Source organism: Lynx canadensis, chromosome D2 (assembly GCF_007474595.2).
Source record: "Lynx canadensis isolate LIC74 chromosome D2, mLynCan4.pri.v2, whole genome shotgun sequence".
In the NCBI taxonomy this organism is placed as follows: domain Eukaryota; kingdom Metazoa; phylum Chordata; class Mammalia; order Carnivora; family Felidae; genus Lynx; species Lynx canadensis.
The window spans coordinates 25,351,564-25,365,048 of NC_044313.2; the positions used below are offsets into that span (position 1 = coordinate 25,351,564).

At 48.3% G+C, this 13,485-nt stretch overlaps 1 protein-coding gene across 1 annotated transcript in view; it reads left to right on the forward strand.

Annotated features, from left to right (window-relative positions):
- COL17A1 (collagen type XVII alpha 1 chain) overlaps nucleotides 1–13,485 on the forward strand; it is a 50,716-nt gene that overhangs the window by 6,136 nt on the left and 31,095 nt on the right. Inside the window, exons 3-11 of the mRNA XM_030335229.2 lie at nucleotides 1,043–1,087; nucleotides 2,479–2,583; nucleotides 3,603–3,734; nucleotides 6,166–6,213; nucleotides 7,338–7,373; nucleotides 8,493–8,540; nucleotides 9,976–10,119; nucleotides 12,225–12,383; nucleotides 12,984–13,055. Coding sequence (XP_030191089.1) covers nucleotides 1,043–1,087; nucleotides 2,479–2,583; nucleotides 3,603–3,734; nucleotides 6,166–6,213; nucleotides 7,338–7,373; nucleotides 8,493–8,540; nucleotides 9,976–10,119; nucleotides 12,225–12,383; nucleotides 12,984–13,055 — 789 coding nt within the window. The remainder of the gene's footprint in view (nucleotides 1–1,042; nucleotides 1,088–2,478; nucleotides 2,584–3,602; nucleotides 3,735–6,165; nucleotides 6,214–7,337; nucleotides 7,374–8,492; nucleotides 8,541–9,975; nucleotides 10,120–12,224; nucleotides 12,384–12,983; nucleotides 13,056–13,485) is intronic.

Here is a 13,485-nt window from a genome sequence, read left to right on the forward strand (position 1 = left end):
GGGAGGAGGCAGTGATGGTCACTGTCAGAGAACATTGGCCCCACTTTGGTTCTAGGAATCCACCCACCTCCCCATGTTGCTGCAGGGGAGAGAGAGATTCAGAAAGGCAACAGGTCTTCTAACTGGTGTTTAAGACATACTGGAAGGTGGGGGGCCTGGGTGGCTTGGGCATCTGACTCCTGGTTTCTGATGGGGTCGTGGTCTCCTGAGTTCGATGCTAGCTCTGTGCTGACACCATGGAGCCTGCTTGGGATTTTCTGTCTGCCTCTCTCCCTGCTCACTCTCTATCTCTTCTCTCAAAAAACAAAAAACAAACAAAAAGCATACTGGAAGCTTTTGTTACCTCCATAGACTCACCATGACTTGGAGTCTAGAGAAACTCAATTTGGGGAGGCAAAGGGACTGGTTCTTCAAGTCTGACTTTGATGTTCATCTATCCCCGATTTCACCCAGCACCAAGTGTGACTTACTGACCCCTGCCTTCCTACATACACCTCCTTACTCTCAGGGATGGCCCTGATGATTTGGGAATGAATTATGTCCTTGAGACACCCCCAGTTGATAAAGAAGTACAAAATAATTATCCACTTCACAGTGAAATCAGCCAGGATAATGTGTTGGCCCCAGCCGGATGGGGTGACCATATGGAAAAGCTAGTGCAGACAGAGTGTGACTTGGCACACTTCAGAGTGATTTGAGGCCCTGGTCCTCCTTCAAAGGTGAATCCAGGCCTGGACTGGATCTAATTGTTAAATGAGAGCCATAGACGTCAAGGTAAGTACGTCATCCCTCAAACCAGCAGGTAACTACTTTTGGTTCCAAAAGGATATAAACTTATTTTCCAGGTAAATTAAACCCCATTGTTACTGCACATATTTTCACGGACAGTGGGTCAGATCACATACCTTAAAGCACAAGTATACAAAAATCTATGTTGAACCTAATTTAAGATGCTGAGCCTATGAGAGATGTTAGACCTTGCCAACATACATGGAATTCAGTGTGTTATTTAAGATCTTATCTTTTTATTGTCTTTTTCCAGTTATTACGGAAACAGTAACTACAAGACTTACATCCTTACCACCAAGTAAGTGACTACCAAGAGCTTCCTTCTCAGTAAGGCATGTATGAAGGACTCCACATGTAACCTTTTTTCTATGTATTCTTCAGCTGAGCAAATCCAAAAGATCTGAAATCTCTTTTTTAACAGCTATATTGACATTAATTTACGAATCACCAAACACACCAGTTTGAAGTATATAATTCAATGGTTGTTAGTACTGTTAATGTTAAAAATAAAACTGCCAGTTATTTTACCAGCAAAGCAGGTTTATTTGGAAAACTGCAGACTGGAACAAACTAAGGCAGAACCACAAGCAAGTCCAACAAACAAAGGAAAGGAAGATTATTTTATGGAGAAGGAAGAAGCTGGGAGGTGTTTTAAAGTCCATTGGAGAAAAGCAAGAGTTCAGGGTGATGGATGGCTTCTTATTGGCTGAGTTGCAGGCGTAGATTTCCTGCAGGCATGCAACCTATATCTTTTCCTGTTGGGGCCTGTAATTGAGGATACTTTCCCTCTGAGGATTCTTCAGCTGGGTCTGCAATTGACAGGTGCTTCCTGAAATTGACATTAAGTGGCAAGGCTTCCTCTTCAGCCTCACCTTAGCATCAATTCACTTTAGTGACCTTTCCTTTTATTAATGTTCTCAGTATGTTTACAGAGTTGTGCAGGCATTGCAACAATCTAATTTTAAAAGATTCCATCACCCCAAAAGAAAACTTCATGACCATAAGCAGTCACTCCCCATTCTCCCGCCCCTCTCCCCTCTCCCCTGAGAACTACAAGTCTGCTCTCTGTATAGATTTACCTGATCTGGACACTCCTGGCAGAAACCTTATCCAGCCTGAGCACAGGGTGGGAGGAGGGAACCACCAGTCAGGCCTCTGAATCCACTCTTTTTCCTGAGGAGGTCTTCAGGTTTAGTGGATTCTATAATGGAGACGCAGCCCTAAAGCTACCCCTGCTCCCCAGGGAGCCTTGTTCACAGGGGGTGGGAACAAGAGGTCAGAGCACCATGGGCTGCCACATGGAACACCAGCAACACAGAGCTGTCACTCACCCTTTCAGCGAGTCTAGTGGCTGGCATGTCTGTGGCACTGACCAGGCAATTTCAAAAAAGCCAGCCCAACCCATGCCCTGGCCTCGCAGAACTTTTCCTCACTCAACTGCCTTTTCTAATATTTAAATTTTCCTAATGAGCAACTTGATATGCTCTGCCCAGAAGACTTTGCTTTTAAATTGGGTGGAATATTTGTTCTCGATGTTTCTATCAAAAATGAGAGTATGGCAACTTGCACTTGCAAAGGGACCAGAGGGTCATGGGCGATAAGCCAGGGGTGATCTCTGCAAGCAGAGGAGGAGGGGATCCCCTGGCCTGACTCCACCCATAAATTCTCACCTGCTTCTTGTTTCTGCAGAAGGGGGAACCAGCAACGGCTATGCTAAAACAGGCTCTCTTAGTGGAGGGAGCCGTCTGGAGAAACACAGCCTGACACATGGCAGCAGTGGCTACATAAACTCAAGTAAGTGCCTGGGGGTGAATGGGGTTGGGGGAGAACAGATGGACAGGGAGAGAGGGAGTCCTACAAGGAGAGGGAGGGTCACAACTGCTTGTCATCCATTCCAAATGCCCCAAATTACTATGTAACTGACACACGTCCCAGCCACTGTGACACTTTCAAATCGGCCACATTCGAAGCCTACTTACAGTGGGATCCATTTTCATTAAGTTCCCAGTATAAATAACAGTAATCAAGAATGCTTCATAGGGAGGTAGCTCTTTCCCCACTGAATCACTCTCTTTAAGCCATTTCTTTTAGGAAGGGTGTGCACGCATGAGGGTTTATAATTTCAATTAACAACAACAACAAAAGAAATTTAGGACTGGATTACTCTGTTAGGGAATCTAGTGACATACAATCTCACACGGAGTTTCCACTGGGCAAGCATCCAACACAGGCCTATTGTTCCCAGTGAAAGACTCTTTCAGGGTAGCTTTCAAACTGAAACAAAACAAAGCAAGGCAAAACAAAACAAAGCAAGGCAAAACCAAACCAAATAAAACACAAGCACACATTAACCCCTGAAGCCATTTAAAAAGTCTTGGACTGACACTGAAAAAGAAGACCCAAAACACACAAATTGCTGGGTTGACCAAGAGGAGTGGTCGCTGTTTGCTTTCAAGGAACACTCCCATGTCCAGTTATACTCTGGTCCATCCAGTAGTGAGCTACAATGAAGTGCCACGTCTCAAGAAAAATCCTGCCAAAGCCTCTCAGCTGCCATGTGTAACCACATCCACAGAGGGGCCCCCTGCCTTCCTGCCACGGTCAGCTGGGGAAGGGCAGCAGCCATGATTCCATCTCCCATTTCTGAGTGGCCATTGGAATGCCAAGGTGGACCCTTCCAGCAATGTTCTCCAGAAGTCCTCTTGGCCTTCCACGGGGCCCTTTTTTATTTTGAGCAGCCTGAGTGTATTTAGTGTGACCACATGCCGGTCTACTGGAGCCCTGGGAGACTTTACGCTTTTCCCCACTTGCAGGTGGAAGCACACGGGGCAATGCCTCCACCTCCAGTTACAGGAGGGCTCACTCCCCCGCCTCCACTCTGCCCAACTCACCAGGCTCCACGTTTGAGAGGAAGACTCACATCACCCGCCACGGAACATACGAAGGTATTGGTCCCACAGATTTTACAAGAGCGCTGCTCTCTTCCCCAGATAACTTCGCTCATCTTTTGAGGATGAAATTATTGGCCACCCCTATTTACCTGTTTCTGCCGTGTCTTCACTCTTCTTTCATTTCTTTCACAGACTCATGCTACTTAGAGATTTCATTGATTTACCCACCCCCTTAATTCATTTAGCATTTTATCACGCATCTACCATGTATTTAACACCCTTTGGAATGTTTTAGTGGATGCTCTAGGGGCCAAGGGCAGGCTGCCCCCAAATGGGTCACTTTGGCATGAACAGTATTTTGAGTTAAAAGCAATCAAAACCCAGCAGGTTCAGGAAAAGCTCTTTACCTCCCCCTCGGTTGCTTGCTTGTACCAAGAAGAGAGCTATTAATAGAAACCCTTCTACTTAGGAAACTTACTTACGTAATAAGGCAATCTTTGTTTTCCAACCATCTCCTCTCACCTTCCTGCTAACGGTCTTTCTCCCCTTTGTATTCTCAAGCCCCTACCCCTCTCCTCAGCTCATATGAGCATCATGTTGCCAGTCTCTGGAATTTCCATGTCTGTGTGGATTCAGAAGCTAAATTTGATTTTTCTCCTGTTAATCTGTCTCATGTCAATTTGCTTCTTGGTCCAGCTAGAAGGATCTTGAAGGGTAGAGGAAATTCTTCCTCCCTAATGATACTGAAATGAATTAGATGTGGATCTTGCTTCAAGTTGCCTGTAGTCTACTGGATAAGCTAAGATGATAAGTTAAAAACTATGATATAAAGTAGAAGGGGATTATGGTTTCCAGCTGAGTCTTCAGGGAAGACTCTTTGTGGAGGTAGCATTTGAGATGGGCCTTCATGTGTGATGTGTGACGCCCAGTGGAGAGGTGGGTCGCTCCAGCCTGCAGGGGCCACACACAGGCAGCAGTCAGGGCTCACTAGCAAGCAGGTGCTGACGTGAAGAGAGCTGGAGGGGCTCAGATTCAGAGCTGGCCTATGATGTTTGGATGCTGTTCTGTCACAGTGAGAAGCCCCTGGGATTTTTGAATAAAAAGTCAATCATCTTTGAGGTCTAGGACTAGAACTCTGGAAGCCATGTGCAGGAAGAATGGGGAGGAAAGAGGCAGAACGTGGTGACAAGTTAGAAGGTGCTCCATGGTCAAGGAAGGGAAAACTTGGCTGGGACTAGGGTGGCAGCATTTGGAGTGGAAAAGAGGAGCAGGGATGAGATGTATTGCAGACAGAATTGATGTTTGACAATTGATTAAGTACTAAGGGAGAGGGGGGAGAAAGAGTCTGAGATTGAAGCGCAGGTGGTTGGGACCGTGGTGATGCCCGTGATTGAAAGAGGGCAGCCAGGTGGAGGCCCCCATGCTGACGAGCTCGGGGATGTGCCCTGAAGCGGAGCTGCCGCACAGCTCCCGGTGGGGCTACAGAGCAGGGAGAGGGGGGTGCGCAGGACTTGAGCTCAGGGAGAAGTCGGGCAGGATACCCAGCTTGGCGGCATTTATGAAGAGATGTTAGTTAGTAGAAGATGGAAACCTCAGGAACTGGCCAAGGAAGGGAGCATGAGATCAGAAAGGGGCAAAGAAAGAGAACATTGGGGATGAAAGGGAACGAAGAGTCAGAAGACACAGGAGGAGGAAGAGTGTGCGCGGCTGGGGAGAGCAGGACCAGGCAGAGACATGGAAGTGGGGCAGGGAGGTGCTCACGGTCAAGAAGCAGGAGGCCGGAGGAAGACATTTGGGTCCTGCCCCTCAGGTCACTGCAGTGCCTGGTCATCTGCAGAAGCAGGTTTGGTGGGAAACAGACCAGCCAGGCAGCAAGTGGCTCTGATACTGAATGGAGACGGGTAGTGGTGGTGGAGAAGACGGATTGAGGGTTTGAGTTCCCCAGTAAGTGAGTTAAGACCCAGAGCTGGCATATGGCAGGGGTGGGGGTGGGGAGCCAAAATCCAGGCCAGGCAGGGTGTCACCACAGCGCTTTCTGATGTTAGGACTTCCTGGGGGCTGGCGCCTTCATTGTAACAGGGTCCACATTTGGGACTGGCTTCACAAGGTCAATGACACTGCCGGTTATTTGTATGACCAGGGACAGGTCACCTGCACCAACACTGGCATAGGGCACACTCAGTCAAGGATGTAAAAACAAAAAAAATGGAAACGTCCTGCTTTCCTTTGTTCTAACCCTTCGCCACGTGAAATAGATCAGTGGTCACAGCAAAATGCCCCAGCTGCGTCCTGGAGGTGTGTCCTATTTCCACAGCAAGCCTGCTGTAGAGCACTTGCCATCCAGGGCGCTGGGCCGGGAGGTTCAGTAGGGGGTGCCCAGTGCACCTTCTCCCCTGGGCAGCTCTGGGAGGGCCGGCCATGTGTGTGCTGAGTGTTTTCTCTGGGAGGACTGGCTCTGTGTGCTGAGTGTTTTCTCCCTCTGCAGGGAGCTCCAGCGGCAACTCTTCTCCGGAGTACCCTCGGAAGGAATTTGGTATGTCCTTTCCTTACTTTCTAAAGAAATGGTCAAATGAGGCACTGGGGAAATGTCTGGAGTCAACTGGATTCTTCTAAAGGAGTTTGACCCCTTGCTTCCTTACCCTGAAGCATCTTAAGGCGACTGACCTCCACATTAACTTGCTGGCATTCGCCATTGCTCCTGATACTACTGAAGTGGCAAGTTATTCACACAGGGCTCAGGCTTGGACAGAGAAGCCCCTAAGGCCAAGCAACAATTATAGGATTTTTCCTTCCACAGGACACACAGAGACCTCCCAGCAAAGAGGAGCAGGGGGCTGAACTCAAAATGCCAAACATCCCATCACCTCCACCATGATTGGCTGCAAAGGGGCACACTTTATGCCAAGTGAAACCCAAGGATCTGTCTTCCTTTGGCCTTAACCTTTTGGTCCATGTTCTTGGATTCTCACTGTGCGTCTGAATTGATACGATGATTGTACAGTGATTATAATTTTATTTATTTGCTTATGGCTGGAAGTCCAAGGCAGTCTCTAACAAAAAGCTAAAGAGATCTGGCTGTTTTTTTTTTTTTTTTTAATATATTTCATCTGTGTAGACAGCCAGCCCTAATGACCTTGCTTCCAAATGATTACCTTAGTTAACACTCTAAGTGTGAGCTAATCTAACATTCATTTAGCTAACACCCTAAATGCATTGGAGCCTTGCAAAACTTTCTCTGCCCTTTGGCTATGTGGCCATCATTTATTAAGCACCCACTGCCAACCCCAGGTGGTTGGGTTCACTGTGGGGCCAGTGATTGAAATAGGGGAGCCAGGTGGAGGCCTCCACATGGACTGATGTGTTCAGTCATTTCATCCTGAAGCAGAGCTGGTGGCTCAGCTTCCGGGTGGGGACACCAAGTAGGAACTGGGATGCACAGGACTTGAGCTCAGGGAAGAAGGGCAGGACACTCAGTTTGCAAAGACTTTACAAAGACACATTAGTAGAAACAAAGAGAAAGGTGCCCATCTGGATATAAATGCACACTGAAAACCGTCTCTTCCCCACCCCCCACTTAAACAGACCTACTTCCAGGTGAAAATTGTTTAGCATGCCACCTCTTACATATGCCTAAGATTACTTGTCTTTGTTTCTCAGCATCATCTTCAACCAGAGGAAGGAGCCAAACACGAGGTGAGCTCTGTTGCTGGGTTCATTTCAGTTCATTCACCAAGTTTTTTCTGAGCATCTAACACGGGTGCCCAGCCTTGAGCCAGAAAATCTGAGAAGCAGAGAAGAATAAATAAGGCATGGTTTCTGCGTCTGAGGAGCTTACAGCTTCCTGGGAATCTTTTGCCGGCCCCATCAGGATGGGAAGGGTAGATTCTGGCGGTGACGTAGCATGCGAGTGGAAGCAAGGCTAAAATCACATGGTAGCCAGCTGGGGAGCAGCTTGTCCTGCTGCGGATTAGCTGATGATGCTGGCGCCACATCTGACTTCACTTGTAGTCTCCTGGCTGACTAACTAGAGCCGCTGTAATTACCGTGATGCATCGAGAAATGAGCAAAAGCCCTTCTTTTTCAAATTATTCCAGGGCACAGAGGGCTGCGTGACAGTTTTGCACTGTCCACGTCTGCCTGTGGAGAAGGCTCTAGGAGGGAAATGTGGTCCTGGGGAAAGCGGCCCCAATGGATCTGGTGAGGGTGGGGAGGAGCGGCGTGTCAGGGCCTTGCTGAAGGCAGGGCTCCTCATGGGCTGGGCTGCTGTAGCCCTCACTGATCAGTCTAGACTTCCCAGGTGCCTTTTTGCATCAGTAACTTGAAAGTTAGGAACATACCAGCTACCAACTTTAGGCTAATAGTTGAAAGATGTCAATGGCCTACCTGAAGCTAACTAATAACGCGAAACCATCCATTTCCTGCCCAAAGGAGGCCCAAGTGGCTAAGTAAATGGTACGGGTTTTAGAAGTCTCTCTCTCTCATGACCCAGAGACCCAGGAGGCAAGACAGCAGCTTGGTTTGGGCAGTTGGGAGACAGGCAGTGGGAAGGGGTTCGGTCAATGCTGATGGTGATGGAGCCTCCTGGCTCAGCCTGTGATTTCATCAGGGCATCCCCAGGCGCTGGGATGTGTACAGTGGGCAGGTTGGGATGTGGGGAGAGGACCTCTCCTTTAAATAGCACTTGTTCTGGGCACACTTAGGCCTCCTGTTCTTAGGACACAGCCCAGAATCTTTTCTGCTGCTCAGAGCTCAGTGTCAGGCACTGTGATCCAAGCTCCTTCATTCACACTTTCTCCATCTCTTCCCTGGCAGAGAGCGAAATCCGAGTTCGACTACAGAGTGCATCCCCATCTACCCGATGTAAGTGGTCACTGTCTGTCTGAAAATAAAGGATCCAGGAATCCAGGGTCACCAGTGTGTGTGTGTGTGTGTGTGTGTGTGTGTGTGTGTCTGTGTGTCTATGTGTGTGGTCACTCAATCATAAAACGTCTTGAAGGGCCTTCTGTGAGAGGGACCCTTAGCGAGGTGCTGGGGATGAGGAGCTGAGTAAGTCATGTTCCTTGCTGCTAACAGGGAGATCGTAAACCAACCAACCATGACATCTCAGGGAGCTGAAGGAGCAGGGAGTCAAAGAAGCCTTCTCGGGTCCATGTCCCTTGAAGGGGGACCGAAGGATGGGTCATTTAGGCTCTGTGGGATACGCTGGCATGACACATTTGAGGAACATATGCCCACACGTTGGAGGAATGTTCAGTGTGGCCAAAGGAAAAGGAGAAAGAGGGGACATGATAGAATACTTAAGATTGGAGAAGAGTCAGAAGCAAGTCGAGTGTGAGAATTTGAACTTTATTTCAAATGTCAGGGATTCCCTAGTCTGTCTGTTGACTTTGTTTCACTCCTATTGTTCTTGTTAGAAGTTATTTGACATTTTGAAAAGAGCCCAACCGATAGGGTGAGAGCCAAGTATAAAAAGCAGGAGGAGAAAGAGGCCACTTGGCCCAGGAATCAGAGATTGGGGCTGGCGCAAAGAGCTCAGGGCCCTGCGCCATGGGGTCTGAGGCTATCTCACCAGAGTCCTTCCAGGCTTGGCAGGGCTGAGCCAAAGGATGGAGCTTTCAGGGAAGGGGGTACCTGGGCAGTCTTCTAGGACACATTGTCTGCAGACCTCTTATGTGCTACCCTCCTATGATGTCTCCTTCCTCTCCTCCTTGCCATGTTGGGAGGCACAGGGAGCTAACACCTCTAGGTGACCTAACTACAAATAATAGTGGCCAAATAGACCCCAAACCCACACGAAAGCAGCATAATGTTTAGGAGTTATGAGCCACGAATTCCTTTTGACACTCCAGAGCATACAAGGTCAGGCACTTGACATTCAGCGTGTCCCGGTGGGGGATGAGACCCCTGTTGAATCATTTGTTTCAAGAGATCTGGTTCTTTCACTGCCCTGTGTGTAAATCTCCCAGCCCCCTGATCTAGGACGACCAGGTCTTCCAGCCACAGAATTATCCCTGTGCTGTCTGATGAGGTCTAATTAGGAAATACATACTGAGGACCTCCCTGTGGAGGCCCTGTATTTATGAGGCCATTAATATTACAAAGTGCCAGGTTGATAGATGCTATAAATTGACAAAATACAAAAATTACAAGGCTGACCAAAAATGTCCCAGCGTGTGAAGCAAATGTCATTCCCCCCACCCCCGCCTCATTCAGAATGCCATATATGTTTTTCCACTGCAGCTGGACTCAGGAAAGAATCCTGGGCCTATTGGAAAATTGGGGGTTTATTTTACAGGGACGGAATTGGATGATGTTAAGCGTTTGCTCAAGGGGAGTCGATCTGCAAGCGTGAGCCCCACCCGAAATTGCTCCAATACACTCCCCATCCCCAAGAAAGGCACGGTGGAGACCAAAATGGTGACGGCAAGCTCCCAGTCAGGTAAGCCCCGGGGCTCCAGCTTCCATGGAGGGAAGGGAACGAGGTGGCAGAGTTGTCCTGGCCCCGGAATTCAGCCGTGCCCCGACTGGCCTCCAAGGTTGTGGCAGAGACTTCACAGAGTACTTACTAAGAGTCTGCTCTTGATGCTGTGTGAGCATGTGGGCTGCGCCCTGTCTGGTCCACCATCCCACGAGCGTGTAGTCGGGCTCTCAATCCTAGAGACTCTCCCAGGACATTCTTGACATCTTTTGGGAATGTGTTGGCCAGGTTCCCCGAGTGAAGAATAGTGGGGACAACTGTATTTTCATTCATTTATTCAGTGAATATTTATTATGTGCTTCCTCCGTGCCAAGTAGCAGGCACCGAGGAGAAGCAAGGAACAGGAGAGACACGGCCACTCGTGGAGGTGAGGGCCTCTGGGGGAAGTCAAACAGATAACCAGGGGGTCATAGTCAAGTAGGATGGACATTGTTGAGCACTCCTGGATCACATGCCTACCAAGTGCAAGGTGGGTTCTGTGGGAGGCAGAAAGATGAATAAGCAGATCCTTGGACGGAGAGGAGGAGAGAAGCCAGTTCTGCTATGTTGTGAAGCTTTCTGTCCCTTACTCCTGAAAAAAAGAAACAATAACAAAACACAACAACAATCCTTGAGATTGTGATATTTCTCTTATTTTTAAATATAAAACCAAACCTCAGGGCAGGTTTTATGACTTGCATGGCTAGTTCCCCCTTGTATAGTGAAGAGGCAGAATTGGCTTCAGATTTGAAGAAGCACCAAAGTCCCCTCTCTTGGGGGCAGAGTGCCCCTTGGGTCTGGTTGGCACATAGGAAGGTTTAAGGAGAGTTTAACCAGAGAAGACTGCCCTCTGTGCGGGATGGTCTCGGACCGGGGCTTTGCTCTCTGCACCTGCCTCATGCCTGGAATTCTGTGTGGGATTTGTGGCCCCCTGGCACCAGTGGCAGAATCAGCAACCGATGGATGTCCCAGTGGAGGGGACAGCACACCAGGAGGTGGGGAGGGGATCTTGGAAAAATGGGCAGACCCCAGAGCAAAACTGACCTACTTCAGATTTCACCAGGAGTCAGCAAGAATTTTTTTTTCTCTTCAAATTTTTATTTAAATTTGAGTTAACATACAGTGCATTATTGGTTTCAGGAGTAGATTTCAGTGATCCATAGCTTACATACAATACCCAGTGCTCATCACAAGTGCCCTCCTTAATTGCCATGCCTATCTAGCCCATCCGCCACCCACTTCCCTCCATCGACTCTTGGTTTGATCTCTATTGCTATGAATCTCTTATGGTTTGTTTCCCTTTCCCCCCAACCCCATATGTTCATCAATTTTGTTCCTTAAATTCCACATATGAGTGAAATCATACGGTATTTGTCTTCCTCTGACTTATTTCACTTAGCAAAAATGTTGTTGCAAATGGCAAGATTTCATTCTTTTTTTTATGGCTGAGTAATATTCTGTTGTATATATACACCACTTCTTTATCCAATCATCAATTGATGGACACTTGGGCTGCTTCCATAATTTGGCTGTTGTAGATAATGGTGCTATAAACATCGAGGTGCAGGTATCCCTTTGAATTAGTATTTTTGTATTCCTTGGGCAAATACCTAGTAGTGCAATTGCTGGGTTGGAGGGCAGTTCTATTTTCAACTTTGTGAGGAATCTGCAAACTGTTTTCCAGGGTGGCTGCACCAGTTGGCCTTCCCACCAACAGTGCAAGAGGGTTCCCTTTGTCCACATCCTTGCCGACACCTGTTGTTTCCTGTGTTGTTCATTTTAGCCATTCTGACAGGTGTGCGGTGGTATCTCGTTATAGTTTTGATTCGTATTTCCCTGATGATGAGTGATGTTGGGCATCTTTTCATGTGTCTGTTAGCCACAACAAGAATTTTTAATGCAAGAGATCAAGTTTTCACCAGCTCCGAAGTTTCAGATGAAAGTGGACTGACCAACTTCCCTGGACTGAGGGAGGTCCCGGGACATGGGACCTTCAGGGCTAAACCCGAGAATGTGCCGGCACACCAATCTGACTGGGTGCTGCTTTTGTCTCTCACTGGGGTGTGGGTGTGCCTGTCTGTTTCCAGTGTCCGGCACCTATGATACAACCATCTTGGACGCCAACCTTCCCTCCCATATGTGGTCTTCCACCTTGCCGGCGGGGTCCTCCATGGGGACCTATCACAACAATGTGACCACCCAGAGCTCATCCCTCCTCAACACCAATGCCTATTCTGCAGGATCGGGTACGTGGTACAGTGCACTTCCCCTCCCACCCCTGAACCCTTTGCAATTTTACCTGGAGCTGAACGACCCCTCTGCTGTTTACCTTCCCTGGAGGCTTTCTCTAGGGGTCTTCTGTGACCTAGCATCCCAAGATTTTCCCATTGAAACCCCAGCTCAATTCAGTCTCTAAGGTGTTTCTTTTGATGGGTCCCCTATAAAAAGGACTATATAGCACAGTGTATCAGGGAAAAAATATAATGGGAAAGAACATGAAAATGTGTATAGGGAACCTAGTTTCGTTCCACATGGATTAACTGTGACCTTGAGAAAGTTGGTTAACTTCTCTGGGCTTCAAATGCCTTTTCTGCAAAAGGGTGACCCAGGGTCCACGCGAGGCCTGACCACCTTATGACCATTCCTTGGCTATGACTCAAGGCACACTATGGACAATTTGGTCCTTGGCTGCAAGGCAAGAGCCCAAGATTTCCCTAAAACCAGAAACATAACAAAATAGAAAAATTTAATCCTGGCACTTCTTCTGGTACCTCTGTGGTTTCCCCTGCTCTGGGCTGGAGGTCCCTCTCACCAGCCTTCCTCCTCCTCCTCCTCCTCCCCTGCAGTCTTTGGAGTCCCAAACAACATGGCATCCTGCTCTCCCACACTGCACCCCGGGGTCAGCACCTGCTCCTCAGGTCAGTGCTTGCCAGCTTGCGTCGCCCTTTTTAGCACGTTTGCTTTACAAGTTAGTGATGCTCCCTACTGCTGAGGAAAACAGAGGGGTTTCCACAGAAGATGTTCTTATCTGCCCATGAGCGTGAAGACTTTCCTCATTGCACACGGGATGCAGAAACAGGGCCCAAGGGGTGCCTGCCCTCAGTCCTAGGTGGAGATCAGCCCCCAAGGACAAGGCCTGAGGGAGGGTGCTTGGGGTGTCCAGAACCTACTTGTTCTGTTCTGGTCTCTTTTCTGTGAGCGGTGGAGAAATGGAAGTAAAGGGGCAGAGTCAGCACTGTGGACATTTTCAGGTGCAAAGTACTCTTATGTTAGAAGGATATTACTTTATTTTTTTAATGTTTATTTTATCTTGAGAGAGAGGGAGAGAGAGCGAGGGAGGGGCAGAGA